This window comes from Narcine bancroftii, chromosome 10, assembly GCF_036971445.1.
Source record: "Narcine bancroftii isolate sNarBan1 chromosome 10, sNarBan1.hap1, whole genome shotgun sequence".
Lineage (NCBI taxonomy): Eukaryota > Metazoa > Chordata > Chondrichthyes > Torpediniformes > Narcinidae > Narcine > Narcine bancroftii.
Window position 1 is genome coordinate 26117745 of NC_091478.1, and position 16471 is coordinate 26134215.

Genomic DNA, 16471 nt, shown 5'->3' on the forward strand with positions numbered 1-16471 from the left:
CAGTGACATATCGAATCTCCTCAAACTAAATATTGTAGTTAGTGTCTATCATGTAACGTAAAGAAAGAATTTTGGTGCCTTGTACTTCTGTATAAGACAATAAATTTCAGATTTTTTTTTGTCAGAGTACATACATGACATCACATACAACCCTGAGATTCTTTTTCCTGCAGGTCAGGCAGAATTACCACTTATTGGGAGAGCAACAAAAAAATCTCTTATTATAATCAATTCAGAATCAGAATTTATTGTCATGAACAAGTCACAAAATTCGTTGTTTTGTGGCAGCATCACAGTGCAAACATTCATATAAACCACTTTCCAGAAGTAAATAAAAATAAAGATAGTACACAAAAGTCAAAGTAAGGCTTTGCTTCATTGAATATTCAGGAATCTGATGGCAGCGGGGAAGAAGCTGTCTTTGCACTGCCAAGTCCTCACCTTCAGGGTCCTGCACCTTATGGTAGCAGAGTGAAGAGGACATGGCCTGGGTGGTGGGGGGGGGGGGGGTCTTTGAGGATAGAGGGTGCTTTTTTTTAAGACACCTCTTCTTGTAGATGTCCTTGATGAAGTGAAGACTAGTGCCTGTGATGTCGCAGGGCAAGTTAACAACCCACTGGAGTTTTTTTCTTGTCCTAAGGATTTGCACCTCCATGTCTGGCAGTGGTGCCACCAGCCAGAATGCTCTCCACGGTACACCTGTGGAAGTTTTCAAGAGTCTTTGGTGACATACCAAATCTCCTCACAAAGTATAGCTGCTGGCAAGCCTTTTTTTGTGATTGCATCAATATGAAGGCTCCAGGTCAGATCCTCAGATATGTTGACACCCAGGAATTTGAAGTTCTTAACCTTCTCCACTGTTGAGCCCTCGATGTGGACTGGGTCGTGTTCCCCTGACTCCCTCCTGAAATTCAAACTCATCTCCTTGGTTTTGCTTTAATGCACACCAGCAAGTCTTAAAACGATGGTTCCCCAAAAGATGCTGCGTGACCTGCAGTTTTGTGCCTTGCACTTTGAAAAAAAATCCCTTCTGGGCAACAAGAAGCATCCGGTTGCTAGGGAAACGAGGAGAGCCCGCCCACCGAGATGACACGCCATCCGTGCCTCAGGTGCGATGACGTTTGAAGGAGGGAAGGCGGGCTTCCCAGAATGCCCCGTGCGGGGCGAGGTGGCGCAAGCGCAGTTTGGTGGGCAGTGAGTGATCGCGGCGTCACTCAGGTGTGAGAAGGTTGTTGGAGTATGTTGGAGTAACGAGAGCAATGTTGTCAGGGAATTTTCCTGTCTGAGTCACCGGCCAGAAGTGACAGTCGAAAACATGGGAGGCGACGGCGTTCGCCCTTAGTTGCTTGTAGGCAGCTGGGGGGGGGGAGTGGTTGCCCTTGGTTACGGCTGGTCGCCCTTGGTTACGGCTGGTCGGGGGGGTCGCCCCTGGTGACGGCTGGTCGTGGAAGGGGTCGCCCCTATTCACCTGGACTGAAGCAGGAGGAGTGGGGTATCCGCTTGGGAGTTGGTTTCGGAGAGGGAGGGTAGGTGGGTTCAGATCCAATCAATGAAGGGGGGGGGGGGACTTGCAGTTAGTTTCCACCAGAGTTTAGGCTGGGTGGTGTGAGTGGTGAGGACGCACCTGGGCGTCCTTGATGGGAGGCTGTGTGGGGACCCAACGCCGGCAGCAACAGGAACAACATCGGTCAGGGAGACGAAGTGGAAATGGGAGAAAAGCAGGTATGTTGTAAAATTATAGCTCTAAAAATGGCACGTCATATCTCTTCAATATCTACCCCCATCTCATTATTGGTGGTGCTTCCCCTCCTCCATCAGACTCCTCAACAACAATCAGGAATTTATTTAAGGACTCTTGCTTTTGTGCTTTATTGACTTTTATTTAAAATATTTCTGATTTGCAGTTTGTTTACACTTTAACTGTTTACATTTTGTTATTTACATGTTTGAGGAGTTTTTTTTTCATGACCAATAAGTGGTCATTCTGCCTTTCATACAGAAAAAAGAATCTCAGGGTTGTATGTGATGTCATTATTCCTCACTACTCCTTGTTGCTTGAGTTATGTTGTTTCCTTGTCCTGTCCCTGTGTTTAGTTAGCTACAAGTTCTAATTGTATCTACTTGATCTGTGTATTGACTTATTAAATCAATAACTATGTTCAAATATAAAGCTATTTACCTTGTGGCTGTTGAGCTGTCATTACTAGTGTTTCTTAAAATGTCAGTTTGGACACTGGTGTTCGTGTGTGCAGATATTGTGAGATTGTAATTTCTTTATGAGATTTTATTGCAGTTATTCAAATGTGACAGGTGAACTTGTGGAATTAATTAATTGCATAATTGTACTTGAGATATTTTCCTTAAAGTTCTTCCATGTGTGAATAGAACATGTATCACAAGATGTGAATTTTCTTTGCTGAGGCTAGATTAGTTTTCAAGTGGGCATAGAAAGTTGTTATCACACTAGGAAATCTATTATCAGGGTGGTTTATCTGTTATATGCATTGTCACATCTCTGTCACATTGGCCGAGAACCAAAAACAGGAAATTCTTAGAACTGTTTCTGGGTAGACTTTAAAAGGCTTCAAGTATGAGTGACTGCTGCTGTAAAAAAAAATGTAGCTGCAGTGTGATGTTTGTAATAAGTTAATTTAAGCCTTTTCACCACATGTATTTGAAATAATACAATCAAAGTCAATATCAGAAATCTAATATTTTTCACCCTCTTTCAATAACCTACCAACTGTTTTAATTTAATATGGATCATAACTACATTTGGTTTAGTATTTCAAAGTTGATATTTAATGGTTTAATATGTTCACTTGTGCATGATTTATTATGGGATTGTAAACAGGCCAACTTTCTTATTTTAATAACATTATTTGTAAAGTTTGCTCAAAGTGTTTAAAATGCTGCCTATATGCTCATGTTGAAACATGAGTTAAGTTTAAAAACATCACTACCAGTGCAAAGAACATTCTGTAAAGATGCATCTCTTGTACAATTGAACATGAGTGACTGTTGAGGTGTTAATATTTCCCCTCCCTCATTCCCTTAGTAAGGACACTGGTGACTGCCTCTTGAACCACACTAGTTATGAGATGATTGCCACTCCCTTGTATCAGTTCCTTTTTGTGCCGTTTCATGGATATGTTTCTTTATTGTTGTTACTTTGGAGTCATAGGGTAGATGGGGATAACATTTTCATTTCTATGCTAAAACAACTGAGATTTTTATAAAGGTAGTTTCATAGTTACAGGTACTTGTAGATTTCCAGCTTTCATAAATTTGAAGTTGTATCACTTGAATCCTTGGGTATGGACTATTAAACCAATCTAGGCTCTACCCCATTTATGCGCCAAGTTTACTTTGTAGTTGGCACCAAAATGTTGTTCCATCCTAGTTTATCAATTAACTGAGGTGTGTTTTGATTCTGTTTCTTCATGATTATCACTGAATGCAGCAGCTGTATCACAGTGTACAGATTGGATGAACATCAGAGATTTTTCTAAGAAATGAATCCATGAGCACAGTTTCATACTTAATATATTTCATTGCATACAATTCTAAATATGCAAGTCATAGAGCCTCATTAATTATAGTTGAGATGCTGTAATTGTATAGCTGAGCCTTGAAATAAATACAGGCAAAGGTTATTTTGGAATAAACTGGGCTATACTTGTGGGTGCACAGTCAGACTTCATTTGATAGTAAATCAGTTCATTTTAGCAATTTTTAAACTGAATGCAACAGTGTGCATTGGGAAAGCCTCCATTTATTAAATGTTTATTCTCTGTTCAATTATGCAATAGATCCTTTATAAGGCCCTTGTTAAAAACACTATATTTTACTGGCTGTTGCTCTCTACTGTTTCAAATGATCTCCTAAAAACTCTGCATATTGCCACTTTTCCTCGCCTCAAATTTTTAAACTTTTTCAAATTTGTTTTCATGCGAATATTTCAATAGCTGCACAGTAGCAAAAATGGTTTTGTCAGAATGGTGACCTGCAAAGGGAATTATATTAAATGTACTTTGCTATGCTATTTCTTGGAAGGAGTATTAATCTCTTGATTAGCTGCTTAGGACTATGTTCAAGTTTATTATCCTCTGATTATACGTGTACAACCTAACAAAACAGCATCTATCCACACCATGGTGCACACCCAAAAAACACAGTACATAATAATCATATAAATAATCAAAATAAATGATCTGCACTAACAATTACTCCAAAGACTGAGGAATGATAGGCTTTAATATACACTAGATTTCAGCTGGCCCAATTCCATGTTCTCAAATGAATGGGAGGGGGTAGGGAGGTCAACCTTTATGGCCAGATCACAGGGGGAGGAGTTAAAGGGGATCAAGTATCAGTGGGCAGGTCAGCCACTTATACATAGGACAGCACAGAACCACAATAAATACAGTAAAATTCCTGTTATCTGGAATTCAAGCAACCAACAAAAGAATGAAAGTTCAAAATTGGTGTCCCCTAGCAGTTAGTTCACCAATCATGTGACATGTGATCTGAAGCAACCAGAAAATTTACTTATCTGGCATCTGCAAATCCCTACAGGTACAGGATACTGGGAGTTTTACACAATTATAGGATACTATTTATCAATCTCATAGCCTCTGGAAGAAGCTATTTTCCCAGCCTGACAGTCCTAATTTTGATGCTCTTGTACCTACTTCCTGATACTAGTATATTAAAGATACTATGCACTGGAAGGAAAGGATTTTCTATAATTTCTTGAGCCCTATTTAGACAATACTCCCAGTAAATATTTTCTGTGGAGGAAAGGGACTGTCTCTTGAGAACTTTTCAGTGAGATCCATATAAGAGCTGAATTGATTTTTTTTTGGTCTTGAAAGCCTCTGGCTCCTTATCAGTAATGCTATAACTATTAATGTTAACTTTCGGAGCCGAACAGGAGTGTGGGTATGACAACGGCTCTGTATACGCTTATCTTTGTGAGGTTTTTCAGTTGGTTGTTTTTCCAGACTCTTTTAGCAATTTTTAAACTGAATGCAACAGTGTGCATTGGGAAAGCCTCCATTTATTAAATGTTTATTCTCTGTTCAATTATGCAATGGGTCTTCTAACGGCATCACCTACGGCTCCTAGAACGTTTCCACCAGCGTTGTCTCCGCTCCATCCTCAACATTCATTGGAGCGACTTCATCACCAACATCGAAGTACTCGAGATGGCAGAGGCCGACAGCATCGAGTCCACGCTGCTGAAGATCCAGTTGCGTTGGGTGGGTCATGTCTCCAGAATGGAGGACCATCGCCTTCCCAAGATCGTGTTATATGGCGAGCTCTCCACTGGCCACCATGACAGAGGTGCACCAAAGAAGAGGTACAAGGACTGCCTAAAGAAATCTCTTGGTGCCTGCCACATTGACCACCGCCAGTGAGCTGATATCGCCTCAAACCGTGCATCTTGGCGCCTCACAGTTCAGCGGGCAGCAACCTCCTTTGAAGAAGACCGCAGAGCCCACCTCACTGACAAAAGACAAAGGAGGAAAAACCCAACACCCAACCCCAACCAACCAATTTTCCCCTGCAACCGCTGCAACCGTGTCTGCCTGTCCCGCATCGGACTTGTCAGCCACAAACGAGCCTGCAGCTGACGTGGACATTTACCCCCTCTATAAATCTTCGTCCGTGAAGCCAAGCCAAAGAAAAAAAAGATTATGTTAACTTTAACAAGTTTCCAATGCCTCTAGATGTAAAACTGTTGAAATTACAGGCATTCTATTTGTCTCAAGAGTTATTGAAAGAGTTATAGCAGTGAAAATAATATTGAGGCTATGCTTGCTAAATATTTTTCTGGATGAAATCTGACAGCAACTGGCTCAAGCTACAAATAAAACCACAGTTTTGCTTAAAACAGGAAGTGTACTGTGTAGGACAAGTTTGGTTAGCTGCTTGGCATGTTTCATTGCATCATTGCAGGACTCCAGAATTCTCCTGGAAATGATCATCTGACAGTAACCAGTCAGGAGTGATGACATCCACATAACATTTGAGGTCAGCCTGCTCTATTGAAACTGATCACAAAACCTGGCACATTAGAATTCTTGTTGGGTACAGTGAGGTGCTCTTACATCTCATGCAGCAGGATTTGTTGGACACAGTATGCTTTTAAGTGAACATCAAGAATGTTCCCAGTTTAATATTTGGCCCACCATAATAAAGTTGATCTTGTCTGAAGTAATGCTCGATGCTCTATAGTTGGTGTAAGCTGAGGCAAGAAGCCCATCACTGAAGATTATGTTTTCTAGCACTATTTGCTATTCAATGTGGAGGTAACTGTTCTATGATGTCCCCACAGCTGGAAAGCTTGATGTCTCTTAATGCGTAAAGAATGGCCACACATACAAGGTATTGGGGATGTCGAACACCTGTAAAGCTATCTTTTAAAAATCAGAAAGAGGTGCTTGAAATAAAAAGCAATGGTCTGAAGTACTCATCAGAAAGTTTGTGGTTAGGGAAGCAGTTAACATGAAAAGTCATCTCATCAGAAATCAAAACTAGAGAAGTGAGTAAACAAATGTTTAAATTGTTGGTAGAAGAGGAGCAGGTGGAAAAAACATAAGGAATACATACCACAGGATTGGTGACAGGTGGACCAAGTGACATTTATTACAGTAATTCAGAAAGGAATGAGGGTAAAAGAAAGTGTGGAACTTGAGAGAAGTAGTCTAATAAAGTCTAATAAAGAGAATACTGGAGATGCTCTGCATCTTGGACAGCATCTGTGGAATGAGCCTGGTTGTGTTTGAACAGATCAATTTTGATGCAAGGACTTCCATCTTTGCTCTGTTTTTCTTTCTCCACAATTGCTACCTCATCTTCAGGGCTTTTTTCCACTACAGTATTCTCTTTTCAGTTTTTCTCTTCCGCTTCCCTTGTTTGTCACAAATGAGATGCTTAAAAGATCATCAATCCATAATCACTTTTAATTTCTGCTCCTATTTAGAGCATTTCAATTGTGTGCAGGTGAAGAATTATTCAATAGGTTCTGTCTTTCCCAGGCAGCAGGATATTAAGGGGAAGGAGATTTGTGCAATGCTCTGAGCTGCATTCACTTTCTCCTTCTGAGAATGACAGGTCTTGGTCCAATGGCAAGGAGGATGCACAGGCATATCTCCTTTTCTTTGACCCTCCTGTTTTGCATCTCCCTATCATGATAACTCATATCTGTTTTCCCCCTGCTCAGTCTCTCAATTTCTTGGTCTGACCTTGCGTTCTCTCGAGGCCCCTTGTCCTTAGAGCTACACCGCTCTGGCTATTGCAAACTGTCTGTCTGGTACCACTCACATCAGCTGGTACCACTCACATCAGCTGGTACCACTCACATCAGCTGGTACCACTCACATCAGCTGGTACCACTCACATCAGCTGGTACCACTCACATCAGCTGGTACCACTCACATCAGCTGGTACCACTCACATCAGCTGGTACCACTCACATCAGCTGGTACCACTCACATCAGCTGGTACCACTCACATCAGCTGGTACCACTCACATCAGCTGGTACCACTCACATCAGCTGGTACCACTCACATCAGCTGGTACCACTCACATCAGCTGGTACCACTCACATCAGCTGGTACCACTCACATCAGCTGGTACCACTCACATCAGCTGGTACCACTCACATCAGCTGGTACCACTCACATCAGCTGGTACCACTCACATCAGCTGGTACCACTCACATCAGCTGGTACCACTCACATCAGCTGGTACCACTCACATCAGCTGGTACCACTCACATCAGCTGGTACCACTCACATCAGCTGGTACCACTCACATCAGCTGGTACCACTCACATCAGCTGGTACCACTCACATCAGCTGGTACCACTCACATCAGCTGGTACCACTCACATCAGCTGGTACCACTCACATCAGCTGGTACCACTCACATCAGCTGGTACCACTCACATCAGCTGGTACCACTCACATCAGCTGGTACCACTCACATCAGCTGGTACCACTCACATCAGCTGGTACCACTCACATCAGCTGGTACCACTCACATCAGCTGGTACCACTCACATGCTTTCAACACTGTTCCCCAATGGCCTAAAAGCCTCCATCCACCACTCAATCTAGCATCCACAGTGCCAAGCCCAGATCCCTGCCTGGAAAGCAGTGGGCAACACAGTGAGTAGACCTGTCACCTCATGGTTCAGTCCTATCCTCCTGTGCTGGGTGGAGTTTGTCGATTCCTTTGTGGTCATGTGGATGCTCTGGTTTTCTCCCACATTTCAAGATGTGTGGGTGGGTAGATTAATTGGCTGATTGAAACTGCCTCTGGTGTGTAGGGGAGTGGCCAAATCCAAGGGGGTGGGGGAAGGAAATTGATAGCAACATGTTGAAGAATAAAATGGATTAAAATAGTTGTGTAAAAATAGATGGTTGGTGTAGACTTGGTGGGCCAAGGGGTCTGTTTCCATCCAGTATCCCTTCATGACTTTAGAGGTGAAAGATATTAGGCTTAAAGATAAGTGATTTATTTTAAGTGGTATTGTCATTACAAAATGGAAGAAGTCCTTGCCAGTAACATGCAACACAGGTTTCACCATCACCTCCAAGGGCAATTCAGGATGAGTAATAAATGCTAGCAGGGAACCTAATGCAGGTTTGCTGATTAAAGTTAGGTAGGAAAGGCAATCACGTACAGTACAATTCCGATTATCTGAAATCAGATTCTCCAAAATTCTCATTTATCTGAAAAAAAATTTAAATTTGGCATAAATGAGGACATCTGAAACAAATCAGAAATCCTCATTTATCAAAATTTTTTTTCGTGCCGAACTGATCAGGGACCTTGGGCTGCCAACGGCTGTGGGGATCTCTGTGGGGAGGTGTCGGTGATCGACAGCAGCCAGCATTTTTTTAAATGAGAATTAAACATCATTTTAATGCTTAAATAGCCTTCCCTTGTTGTTTTAAACACTGTTAGAAGTGATTTGCTGTTGCTACTGGACTGAGCATTTTGGATAATTGGAATTGTACTGCATTTACAGCGGGATAATGAACCATTAAGCAAGTAGGCCAGAACATGATAGATGAGTAATGTTTAAAAATGTTTAATACTTCTGTGCATAAAGAAGGGCAGCATGGTTGGCGTAGTAGTTAGCGCAATGCCTTTACAGTGATCGGGATCAGGGTTCAAATCCCGCGCAGTTTGAAAGGAGTTTGTATGTTCTCCCCATGTCTGTGTAGCTTTTCTCTGGGGACTCCAGTTTCCTCCCACTGTTTAAAATTTATCGGGGGTTTAAGTTAATTGGGTGTAATTGAGCGTCAAGGGCTTGTGGGCTGAAATGGTCTGATACTGTACTATGTGTTTTTTAAAAAAAATATTATAACCAACATTTCGGGCTCAAGCCTGAAATATTAGTTCTGTATCTGATCTTTGCTATATCAAGTACACTGTTTGATCTGATGAGTTTCTCCATGTTTGTTTTCACGTCAACCACGGTGTCTACAGACTTTTGTGTTTTACTCATTGAATTTAAGTTATTGACTTGGCTGAATGACAGAAGATAAAGCAGCAGGCACTAAGGATCTCCACTGAACCAGTTACAAAATCAGGTGAAGAAAGTGACATTCTAATTTGCAACCAACTAATTGACAAACTATAACCATAAAAAGTTCAGAACCATGAATCAATTGAACAAATAGCAAAGACTTTGAACTGATTGTGTCAGAGAAAAAATATCCACTGCAGGCCAGAATTAAGCAAGCTACTTTCCAAAAGGAATGATAGCAGATGAAGATGATGGGCTGTTGGGGAGCAAAGCTGAAAGTAGGTGACTGGTACCAGTGAACAGGACAGGGGTCCAGCAGATAGACTGTTTGCAATAGCTAGACTGATGTGGTTGATGTGAGGGAAAGGGGAATCGAGAGAAAGCGAGCAAAGGTCAGACCAAGAGATTGAGGAAAGCCAGGAATAATCCCTCGCTCTGTGCAAACTCTCTTCTCCCATTGGGGAGCAGGCTTAAGAGTGTGAAAATGTGCACCAAAAAGCTTAAAGGAGTAAAACATGAAAGTCTGCAGACTCTGTAATTGAATGCTGGAGAACTTCAGCAATGTACTTTAAAATCATTCCTTGATGAAGGACTCAAGGCCAAAACATTGGTTGTGTATCTTTATCTTTGCTATATAAAGCACACAGTTTGTCCTCCTGAGTTTCTCCAGCATTTTTTTTCAACTAAAAAGCTAAAATATGGTTTCTTTGCTGCACCCATCAGGATCTTTAATTAGTCTACAACGGTGCTATAATACTGCCCCTTGGTACTAATTTTTTATTACAATCCTTTCCTCTGTAAACTATAAGTAGCCCTCCAGCTGCTCCCTGGTTATGATTGCATGCAATAACGCTGAATCATTTTGAAAGGATTCATGGCAATGAAGATGAACACTAATTATGTCTTGGTGCTTTTATGCAAAAGAAATTACTCCTTTAGTCTGGTTTGGATTATGCACCCAGAGTTTCCATGACAGCAACAATTAAGATTTTGTACCTTTGGAATGAATTATATCACCTAGAAGCTCTTTAGCACAATGTACTAAATGGGCAGTTCCTCATTTGCAAATGTTCTGATTTCTGTTGAACCAAATACTTCATCCTAATACTAATTTGTCACTTACAGGTGACCCTTGCATTCCTAGAAAACAGTCCATGTCGTAATTTCGGAAACACAAAACAGAGTGCATCAAGAATCTAGAATTACCTTAAACACAGAGAATTTAAATGCCAGAGCAGGTGTTGCCATCCTTTTGTTATAGTATCATGAAAAGCCCCTGGTTCTAGTTTAAAAATTGAGGTATTATAATGGTTTTGGATGACGAAACTACATGGTTAGATTTGGTTGATTAAATAATGAACTGTAATGGATATTAGCTTTGAAAATGAGCAGCATCCAGTTTGTTTCATTGGGGTATCAGTGTTTCACTGGTTGAATAATAAGACCCAGATTAATTTCATTAATTTCACTTTGGGTTCTTGTATCTCCGAATTGTTGATTTAAGTTGTCTGTGAAACTATGAGATATGAAAATATTCTATGGTGATATAGATGTAGTTAAATATGTTGAATGTAAAATCAGTTGTAATTTTTTAAATGTATTTATTGGATCTATAACTCTGTACACCCCTTTCTGGGTAGATCTCTTGCTGATTCATCTGATTTTATTGATGTACTACAAAGTTTTGTGGTCTTTGACCTTTGCCTTCAAAAAAACTTAATGAATGAAACAAACACTTTTTTCAGTTAAATGACTTGGTTGTATTGGTGTGTATGTCAGATTAATGAAGGGTGGGATGATTGTGTAGGATTACAGTGAAGTGAAAACTAGGAGAATGAGGGAAATGAGCTAGGGTTGGATGAACACAGTTTTAATGTCTTCATTGGGCTTACTTTACAGTTTTTTGCTCTTCAATTTTTGATAATCAAAAGAAGCTATTCTCAATTGGGGGGGGGAGGAACAGGACATTTTAACTAAAAACCCTACAGGATCCAATGTTATTTTTACTGGTGGATGTTAGAGGAATTAAAACTAAATTAAAATTTAATATGTATCAAGTAAAATTTGTTCAAATTGCTTTGGCAATAGCTAAAAATATATTGCTACAACTTGGAAGTTTGATATGATTTGGGAATGGATAGATGGCATGCAGAAGTTCAGAGTTGTATTCTACGAGAAAATTACTTACAATATAAGAGATAAATATCATACTTTTTCTGAAATATGGAGCCCATATTTGCAACTGTTGGTATTAAAATTTAAATTAATCTCAAACATTCCCTTTCTCCTATCATTCTCTATGAATATACGTTTAAAAGGATCAGAAAGTGAAGTGCTCCTGTTGTGGTTTTCTTGTCCCTCTTTTTTTCCTTTCTTCAGTTTGTAGGGGGGGTGGGGGGGATTTAGAGGATTTTTTTTTTGCTTGCTTTTTTTGGATATAAAATATCATATGTATTTGGATTAAGTTTGAAATATTGTGATATGTTTGTTAGTGGTTTTATATTAAATTATTAAAAGAGTAAAACCCTTGTTTTCACCTCGTGTAGAGAAGGGGGGGCCCATAAACTTTGAGCAGTGTCCTTGGGGGACCATAGCCCAAAAAAAGATGAGAATGGCTGATCTAAAGTCTCCCCAGCTCCCTTATTGGACAAAAATGGGGGAATTTGCGAATATGGTACAAGGGAGGAATTCAGGTTATCAATTGTGTGCAGGTATTTTTCTTCTGGAGTGATCACAAAATAAACTAAGTGCGAGTACTGTAATTTGGTGTTAAATAGTTTGCATTTTTCCCTGTGAATTTTTTCCTAATCTCTGTTGGGTGTATGTATGTAGGAAAAACACGGAACTCAGCCGGTCTCACAGCCTCCACAGGAGGTAGATATTCATAGACTTGGGAGAGGGCAGGAGGAGGAGCACAGATAATCAGACAAAATATTAATTGGATAGGAGGACAGGAGAGGAAAGATGAGAATTGTAGGCCTAGTCTTGTACTGAACAAGTCAAATGTTACGAATGTTGCTCCAGTGATTTGGAGAGTAATCTGGTGATGCAATTTTATTAGCAATATATTTGAACTAGTTGCAAAGGAATTTTTAAAAAATTACTGCTGTTATGCAATGTTTGTCATCCAAATACAATGTGCAAATAGTTCTTGTATTGTGGAAGGTTTTGAAAAATATAACTGGAAATTTATTTGGCAGTGAAGGACAAAAATTTACAGTCCAAGAATTGTATTTAATAGTCATATATATAATAAAATCTGCAGACATTGTAATAGTAATTTACACAAAATGCTGAAGAAATACAGCAAATCATGCAGTTCTTTTTATGTAGCTAAGAAAAAAATACTGTATATAACCAACATTCCAGGCTGGAGCTCTTCATCAAAGTATGAGCAAAAAGTAGGGGCAGGAGGAGGAGCACATGCAAGAGGTCATCAGTGGATACGGGTGGGAAGTGAAAAGGGAAGGGTATCGCTCTCTGAATGTAGAGGGAAGGGGGTGGGGAACTGGAGGAAAGGAGACAGAAGGATGGGGAAGAGAGGAAGATTGGAGTAGCCTAACCGAAACCATAGAAGTCGATATTAAAAGCATCTGGTTGGAGAGTGCCCAGACAGAATATGAGGTGTTGCTCCTCCAATTTGCAGGTAGCCTTGCTGAATTTTTCAAGCATTCCTGTGTAAGCTAGATATGTAACCTGGTTGAGTGCAGGCCATAATATTCTATAAATAAGTCTACTCGTGTGGAATTGAACCTTTGAAAACAATACAGATAGAATTATGAAAATTGAATGCATTCTAACAATACACGTAAAGCTTATTTGACAGGCATATGAATAATTCAACTGCAAGTTTTCAATTTAAAAATTTTAGTAATAACTTGAGTGTAATTCCTGTTAAGTAGAACAGTAGAATTATTTTTTCATCCATTTTTCCACAGAAGCCTTGTCATTTAACCAGTTGGTAGAGTAAGAGATCAACTTAGACTGAGTATTTAATTTCGCGATGATAGTTCATGTTGCTAAATTAAGTAGCAGCTATGCATATGGGCCTAACCGCTAATTATAAGCCATACTAACTCAAAGTTAAATAAAATTTCCTCAAGTTCCTGAAGGTGCAGGAGGAAATGGCAAATATAACCATATACAGCACAGAACAGGCCAGTTTGGCCCTACTAGTCCATGCCAGAACAAATCCCCACCCTCCTAGTCCCACTGACCAGCACCTGGGCCATACCCCTCCAATCCTCTCCCCTCCATGTAATTATCCAGTCTTTCCTTAAATGTAAATAACGTTCCTGCTTCAACCACCTCCGCCGGAAGCTTATTCCACATCCCAACCACCCTTTGCGTGAAGAAATTTCCCCTCATGTTCCCCTTATAATTTTCCCCTTTCAATCTCAAACCATGACCTCTGGTTTGAATATCCCCCACTCTTAATTGAAAAAGCCTATCCACGTTGACTCTGTCCCTTTTAAAATCTTGAACACCTCCATCAAATCCCCCCTCAATCTCCAGAGAAAAAAATCCCCAGGCTGCTCAACCTTTCTCTGTAACTCAAACCCTGACATCCTGTCAACATTCTCGTGAACCTTCTCTGCACTCTCTCTTTTGTTTATATCCTTCCTATAATTTGGTGACCAAAACTGCACACGGTATTCCAAATTTGGCCTCACCAATGCTTTGTACAATTTCATGATAACATCCCAATTCAATACTCCGATTTATGAAGGCCAACATTCCAAATGCCTTCTTCACCACACCATCTACCTAAGTATCAACTTTGAGGGTACTATTTACCATCACTCCTAAATCCCTTTGTTGCTCTGCACTCCTCAATTGTCTACCATTGTCCTCAAATGTCTTTGATCTTTATAGTTACAAGAAATTAAATATACATTTATTAAAATGCTAAGATGCTGAAAGTCTAAAATAAAAGGGGAATATGCTAGAAACTCAGCAAGTTGGGTAGCATACGTGAAAAGAGAGCAAGGAATGTTTCAGGTCTGATATCTTTCAGATCTGGGGAGAGAGAAAATGAGTTAATGTTAGCAGAGAAGGTTAGGACAGGGAATTGATAGAACAAAAGCATTTCAGATAGGGTGAGGTCAGATGACTTTGTGTTACAGAAACATGGACCACCAGGTTCAGGAACAGCTGCTACCCCTCCACCATCAGACTCCTCAACAACAAACTCAATCAGGGTCTCATTTGAATGAGGAAACAAATGGTAAAACTAAACAAAAATTGGAACAAGATTTAAATATAAAGATAAAAAAGGAAACATGGGAGAAATTATGTTCTGGAACGATGAGAAATACAATAAATACGAGGCTGCGTATGATACAATATAATTGGTTACACAGACTATACATTACACCGCAAAAGTTAAATAAATGGGACCCAACAGTATCTGATAGATGTTTTCGATGTAAAAAAGAAAGGGGAACAACAATTCATGCAATCTGGACATGTGAGAGAGTAGAAAAATTTTGGGATGATCTCAATCAGATATTAAATAAAATAACAGAAAACAATATACCAAAGAATCCAGAGATCTTTCTCCTAAGTAACATAAAAAATAAAGAATTTGGAATTGACTTGGAAGATGCACAAAAAAGATTTGTTAAGATAGCCCTAGCCATAGCAAAAAAATGTATTATGTCAACCTGGAAATTGGAAGGTAATTTGAAAATACAACAATGGTATATAGAAATGAATAAATGTATTCCATTAGAAAAAATAACATATAATTTAAGAAATAATATTGAAATATTCGAACAAGTATGGGAGCCTTACATTAAATCTCTTTGACTTGGCTTCGCGGACGAAGATTTATGGAGGGGGTAAAAAGTCCACGTCAGCTGCAGGCTCGTTTGTGGCTGACAAGTCCGATGCGGGACAGGCAGACACGATTGCAGCGGTTGCAAGGGAAAATTTGTTGGTTGGGGTTGGGTGTTGGGTTTTTCCTCCTTTGCCTTTTGTCAGCGAAAACCTACCGGGGACAAACATTACCTAAGTTGATGGAAGGAGAAGGAAAGAAAAGAATGGACTCTGTAGAATTTCTGGTGTATTTTTGTTGAATGACAACATTGTCTGACTGAATTAATGCAACCTAGATTGTATACCTAAAATGGATGAGGGGGGGGGGGGTGGGGGGGTGGGGGGGTGGCTTGGGAGGAGGGAGGGGGGGGGAGAAAAAGTCACTGTAAATGTGTGAAAAAGAAAAAGTGTATATCATGGCTATTGTGATTTATGGTGTGAAAAATAAAAAATTTAAAAAAAATAAAAAAATCAGGGTCTCATTTAAGGCCTCTTGTGCACTTTATTGATTTTCTTTTTGTTCTCTTGTTGACCTGTGTTGTGTTTACATGTTTAATGCTGTGTACAGTTTAGTTTTGCATGACCAATTAGTGGTAATTCTGGCTCGCCTGCAGGAAAAAGGAATCTCAAAGTTGTATGTGATGTATGTACTCTGACAATAAATCTGAAAATAGGAGCCAGAGAAGGTCCTTCAGCTCTTCGATCATGTTCTTCAATGTGAAATCATATGGCTGAGAACTGATGAAAAGTTCAAAAAGTAGTGGATGGCTGGAAGTGCTCTCTGTCTGATGTTTCTCTTGGAGTAAGAGAAACAGAAGGTGCTCTGTTGTAACCTGAAAGAAAGAGGTTACCATCTGAAACAAAACCCTGATGGGGCAAGTTTCATCAGCGAGACATTGAGGTGACTAGTGGTGGTACCTCAGTTTGTGGAAATCCTGGAACAACAAATCTCTCTCTGCAAACTTTACAAGAACCTTCCTGAGTGGTAAACATTTATCTTTCAAGCACCAAAGCCTGGTGAACGTTTTACAAATCAGTGAACCGGTGCAGACTCGAAAGGCCAACATGGCCTGTTTCCGCTCTGTAAATGGTTATATTAC

At 40.0% G+C, this 16471-nt stretch overlaps 1 protein-coding gene across 10 annotated transcripts in view; it reads left to right on the top strand.

The window, feature by feature from the left end:
• Positions 1 to 1166: 1166 nt before the first annotated feature.
• ubtd1b (ubiquitin domain containing 1b) overlaps positions 1167 to 16471 on the top strand; it is a 124964-nt gene continuing 109659 nt past the window's right edge. For all 10 annotated transcript variants that reach the window (XM_069900300.1, XM_069900303.1, XM_069900301.1 and 7 more), the window contains exon 1: positions 1167 to 1722. In XM_069900300.1, the coding sequence (XP_069756401.1) occupies positions 1638 to 1722 (85 nt within the window). In that variant the 5' untranslated portion in view covers positions 1167 to 1637. The remainder of the gene's footprint in view (positions 1723 to 16471) is intronic.